This window comes from Cimex lectularius, unplaced genomic scaffold (genome assembly GCF_000648675.2).
Source record: "Cimex lectularius strain Harlan isolate CLEC.00 unplaced genomic scaffold, Clec_2.1 scaffold312, whole genome shotgun sequence".
NCBI lineage: Eukaryota > Metazoa > Arthropoda > Insecta > Hemiptera > Cimicidae > Cimex > Cimex lectularius.
Genome location: NW_019392856.1, coordinates 171719 through 177718, shown reverse-complemented (window position 1 = coordinate 177718; position 6000 = coordinate 171719). Strand labels below are relative to the sequence as shown.

Here is a 6000-nt window from a genome sequence, read left to right as displayed (position 1 = left end):
CAACACAGGTTTCCCTGCTTACCTACAGGATTAAGGAAAGAAAAGGGTTTGGACCAAAATCCTTATAAAGTAGGAAACAGATGCGCAATTTCATTTTTATTATTTATACATATACTTTTTTAAACGAGGTTATATGAACCGTCAGGGTGCAGATGTTTTTGAAAAAAAGCCCATTTGTATGTCAAATTAGAATGAGCACCGCTGGATTCGAACCAAGGACCTTTACCTTAACCGTTGTGGCCACTGATCCCACTGGACAATTTAAAGTTAAGTCAAATTAGTAAATAGTGATGAACCTGCAGTTTGTTTGGCACTATCATCCTGGCGTGTTATACCACCACCAAGCTGCGCTTTTAAAATAAATTTATAGAGGTATCAAAGAAAAAACCCAACATAGTTTATGATGTTATAATCTAGTAATTGTATTTACAGTACCACTGAAAAAGAAACAATACCAAAAATGCTTGAAAAAATTATCGGCCAACATTTCCCCATCTGTTGTTGAGAATTGTAAAAAACAGAATTGTACATAAAAGATACTATGGTTGCTATGTTAATAAAGAGATGACTGTTCATTTTCCTCTGCTCCAGCTTTCTAACTCAGCCATCTGAGCTGGAAAGTGAAAAAAAAAAGCATATAATAAAACACAACTATATAAGTATAGATAGGGAATTTATTTAGTGTAATTTACCAGCTGTGTTTCGGGCCTTTTCTTGAGCGAGTAGGGCATCCCTTTCGGCTTTTTCTTTCATTTTGATATCTTTCATTGCGAGCTCTTTCTTGGTATACCGACTCTGCCAAAAGCTACCGTATGCTACACCGGTTAGAAGCAGGCTCCATCTTCCGAACTGGAAAAAAAAACTTTTAGTACTTTGCTGTTTTCCCCTTATGGATAATTTAACAGAATTTACTTGCAAAATTCATTATACAAGAAATTATAAGCCCATTTTTAAAAATGAATTTTTCAGCTTATTACTACTTGCTATTTCATATAGAAAAAAAAATCAAGGAGCAATTTACAAAAAAAACTCTTGACAGCATACGTATGTATAATTAATAGTTTGTATAGAATACTTATATTAAAAAATGTAAGAATTATTATTGTTACTTGTGGCGATTTAATAACCTTGGGTTGAAAAATTGAAAACTAGGTTAATCTAATAATAGAAAGTATATTTAATATATGAAAAGCATACCTTAATAAGCGGGGAAACGCTAACAGGCGGTGGTAAACTACTCATCTTTTTATGTGATTTTCAATTTTCTTACTGTATGCTAAATTGGGTAAGAATCAGATGGAGTTCCACCGAAAGGGTGATAGCAGAGTAGCCTCCGTGAAAAATATTAACTCAGTATTATCGATCGGCTGTGTGAGAACCGAAACGATATCGATTAAGACATAAATTATGTTACATTTATGTTTTAAAATCTAAAAAAACACTCAGATGATGTCTTTAATTGAAAATAATTAGTTGAGAAAGTATTTATTCTTAAATCCGAATAAATTTACTTGTCCATTGGTTAACCTTTAGTTCAGGATTGTTAGGACGATAGGTATCGATTTAATAATTCAATTAGTCTGTGTATTTCTCTTCTTTTAGGACTTTCTGGGTGTCATATTTTTGGTCATATTTATTTGTTTTAGAGGTTCATGTATTTATCTTAGAAATAAATTTAGTTTAATAGTTATAGTTAGCAGTAATAGCATTAATTCGTTGAAGTAGTGAGGAGCGGTCAATAATGAGGTAGTTTAGAAAACACCTTTTTCATTTTTCTGCCGACGTTTCGACCTTTATTCGGGTCATCTTCAGAGCCTGCGTAAATTACAAAACATACGATGATTGAAAAAAGAAATGCAATTTGAGATGTAAGTATATAAATAAAATATTTCATATATATGTATACATATTTATATTTACATCTTAAATAAATTAAAAAAAGAATTACAATTTAAGAAGTAAATATAAATTTTGAACCAAAATATTATATATATATGCATACATATTTATATTTACATCTTAAATTTAAAAAAAAATTACAATTTAAGATGTAAATATAAATTTTGAACCAAATTATTTCATATATATTTATACATATTTATATTATATGTTAAATTTTTTTTTCAATCATCGTATGTTTTGTAACTTACCCAGGCCCTGAAGATGACCCGAATAAAGGTCGAAACGTTGGCAAAAAATGAAAAAGGTGTTTTTCTAAATTATCTCATCCTTGACCGCTCCTCACGGCTTCAACAAGTTATGAAACAACAGGTCATTAAGAAATACAAATAGCAATAATAATAAAACTGACGGATAGCAATGTGACTACATTTTCGACCTAACATCTAACATTGGCCCTGGCCTGTTAGATCGAGCAATGCCGATTCTTACAAGTCTACGTCATCATCTACCACGACCTAACACAGTTAACAGGGTTAACACAAAAATCGTGAATACCCCTATTGTTACATTTCTATGTTTAAACATTTTTGTAAATTGGATTTATTCCGTAAAATATAAGTTATATCATAAAAATATACATGACTGACCTGTCGAAAACCCCAGTTGTTACGATCTCCTTGACATCTGCCTTAAGGTAGATACTAGCGTGCCGGCATCATAACAGGGTAGGTGATCTCCTCTGAGGTATAGACCCTAGGGTCAGTATATAATTTAAAAACTCAGATGCCATGGGCCTGAAATAAGAGAGGGAGGAAGCGGAACAAATTTACAAAGCAATTCTGAAGGAAAAGATTAAAGTTTTAGAGGAGTGTTGAAGGCTTGGGATATGATTAGTGTGTTTGGATAAGGAATGTGGAAAAAATTGATATATATATTTAGGACATTTATTTGACCTAATCTAAAAAATGTATATTAAAACTCAAAGTTTATAATCGCTTAGAATGTTAAGGCTCCTGAAGACGTTAACATAAGAAAAAATACGATCTCTTGATTTAAGATCATAATAGTATCTAATGAAGGAATGATTAGCAGTTTGAAGGGGATGAGCAGATTGAGAGTTTAAAGAAAGTGAAAAATTGTTCTACAGGAAAATGATAAAGAAATTATTATGGATTTAATAAGAAGAACTAGTTTTCTGGGGAGAGAAAAAGCTAAGGCATCGAAGAGAATGTAGGCTTGAGTAGATCTGGCTAATAATAAGAGCTCACATGGTCATGAAAGCTTGGAGTTAAAAATATCGCAGAGGTTTTTAACTTTAGGATAAAATTAATGGGGGACTTGTTATGATATGACGAGGGAATATACACTCTGTATTAGTGAGTTTATTGGAAACTAACAAAGACTGGGATTTATTAGGATATAAAAGGATGCCGTTATTATCTGACCATTCATTGAGAGATTGAAGATCACGGTTGAGCAGAGGGCTTCAAAGATGTTGCATTTAGAAAGTGACTTTAAAGCTGAGTGTCATTAGCAAATAGACGAAAATGGGAGAAATTTAGGACTAATGGATGACCATTTAGGATTACCTGGAAAAGAGCAAAGGACCAAGAATTGATCTTTGGGGTACAGCAGCTGAAATTGAGAGAAAAGAGGAGATAGAATTTGAAACTTTAACGCTTTGAGTTCTGTCAGATAGATGGAAGGAAATAAGATTAGCAGCAGAAGGTAAACAAGACAGATGTATCAGTTTCCGAATACGCAAGTTCATGTCTCTATCTAGTGGTAAAGTCCAGGAATATTGAATTTAATGCATGCATTATTACGCACATAAAATAATTTTAAAATTTGCTTTATGGTCGGATAACAGAAAATACACAAATTCCAGCTGTTTTGGTGTACAGAAGTCAGTGAATTTCCTCTATAGTGTATGTCTTCTTTTAGGACAGACCCACCACTGAAGGTGGCGAGAAGATGAAACGCGTCTGACAGACCAAAGTAAAATATGGCAAAACAACCAAACTACAGATTTACCCCAAGATAAAAATCCCACGATAAAAACTTTACGGTTCATGTAATTAAATAATAAACAATGAAAAGTTGCCATTTATTAATACTGTGATTGTATAAATTAAAAATAATTGATTACGTAAACACTTTCTTAAATTCAAATATTTAATCGCAGTTTTAACCTTCAAGCTACTACGTTATTATCGATATAATAATTTCTTGGTCCTTATATGTAAGTCCGAGGAAGTCTTTTTTGATGATTATAGTTATGTAAAAAATGTTTTACTCGTCATCATCATTATTATGCATAATCCAACGTGTTCATCATGAAAACTTATGGATATTTTTTTCTGCAAAATATAAATAATTAAAAATTGAGTTTTAATTAACTGAACCTGTTGATGAGTTATGTTGAACTAATATTACACTAATACAATAATTATTTAGGCTATTATGCGGTCAGAGATGAGGGCAAAGCCTTGGCCGTTTTTTAATATAAAATTATAATAGTGAAGGTCATTTATTAATTATATAGGAGATAATTATGCGGTTATAAGTCCGGTGAATAAATTAAAAGATGAATTATTTACTTTTTTAAATTTAGAATAGTTATGATTCATTTCTGGCTCCGCCCATTTTGGTTGTTTTCAGTTTTGCTGGAACAACATGTAGGATGAAGGTGTTTCGCCGCATCTGCATCAAAAGGACCAACCAATTAGAGATTGTTGAAAAAATGACATTTGTAATTAAATAACATCCTTCAATCGAAGTATTGGTTATTTAAAAAACTACGATTTACAAAAATAAAATTTAACAATCAAACAATAAAAAAGTTATAATTTGGTAGTTTCCGATCATTTTGGTCTACCTACCATTTGAAAGTTTTGGTTGCAGAGTTGCTGAGATGAGTCATGTAGGTTAATCTGTTTGATAATTGCAAAATATGTGATAATGTTTCTACTCGTCATCACTATTCTGCATTGTCCCACTATTCGAATGAACGATACATCCAGAAAATTATTATTACAAGAAAATATGGAGTCTATTGTGATGTTAAAGGTGCCTGTGAATAAATAAAACAGACATTTTTATTTGATTTATGAGAGCTGGATTTTAAATTTATATTTTCTTTAAAACTGAAATGTGTATCTTTTTGTTTGGCCATTCAAATGGCAATAGTTTTAATTAAGTAAAGAATCAGGTCATTGCAGTTACACAAAAAAAGGCATTAAACTGAAATATTTGAGGTGTCAAAGGCTCCGGGGAATTATGCTCTCTACTGTGCCATTATCTTTTGAAAATATGAAGGAAAACCTTCAAAACTGGGAAACTATTTTTTGGATAAAAATATAACATTACGAAATTTAAAGATTTCATGAATCATAAAATGGTAACACAAAAAAGTACATCAAACCTAATAGAAAATAATGTAATTTAATATCATCATATAATTATGATTTACAAATAAAATAAAATTATGATTTACAAATAAAATAAAATAATTTTACAAATAAAATAAAATAATTTTACAAATAAAATAAAAAATTAACAAAAAATAAAATAAAATAATTTTACAAATAAAATAAAATAATTTTTCAAATAAAATAAAATAATTTTACAAATAAAATAAAATAATTTTACAAATAAAATAAAATAATTTTACAAATAAAATAAAATTATTTTACAAATAAAATAAAAGTAGTAATTAAAAAAACTTCATCAATTTCGTTTATCTTTGTCTACTGTTTGTTTCATCATTGGGTTGAACCCATTAGATTTCGTGGTCCGATTGACCAAATGACCTTTTTTCAATTAATTAATCTTTGTGTAAGGTATTGGTTTGAAAAAATGGCAAAAAGGTTGGAAAATTCAAAAGGTTGGTTCAGATGGAGAGTTGGTGTCCGAGTGGATCAAAGTCACGATGGCGCAAGTGGTAGAGCAGCGGCGTATTTAGCCGAAGGTCGTGGGTTCGAATACCGCTCGTGACACTGACTTTTTCATCTCAACCAATACCTTACATAAAGATTAATTAATTGAAATTGGGTTGAATGTTAAATCGCCAGGTCAAAAATTAATCCAAGAAATCTA

At 30.6% G+C, this 6000-nt stretch overlaps 1 protein-coding gene and 1 long non-coding RNA gene across 2 annotated transcripts; both read right to left on the bottom strand.

Annotated features, from left to right (window-relative positions):
* Nucleotides 1–392: 392 nt before the first annotated feature.
* On the bottom strand, nucleotides 393–1344 carry LOC106661687 (ATP synthase subunit e, mitochondrial). The gene is made up of 3 exons (XM_014385234.1): nucleotides 1198–1344; nucleotides 693–849; nucleotides 393–613 (listed from the first exon to the last, which is right to left on the bottom strand). Exons 1-3 carry the CDS (start codon nucleotides 1240–1242, stop codon nucleotides 573–575), a joined length of 243 nt encoding a protein of 80 aa, XP_014240720.1. The 5' UTR covers nucleotides 1243–1344; the 3' UTR covers nucleotides 393–572.
* Nucleotides 1345–4114: 2770 nt separating this feature from the next.
* LOC112127590 lies at nucleotides 4115–5264 on the bottom strand. Its single transcript, XR_002910639.1, has 3 exons — nucleotides 4785–5264; nucleotides 4503–4605; nucleotides 4115–4262 (listed from the first exon to the last, which is right to left on the bottom strand). It is a non-coding gene; the product is annotated as an uncharacterized LOC112127590 (long non-coding RNA).
* Between the last annotated feature and the right edge of the window lie 736 nt (nucleotides 5265–6000).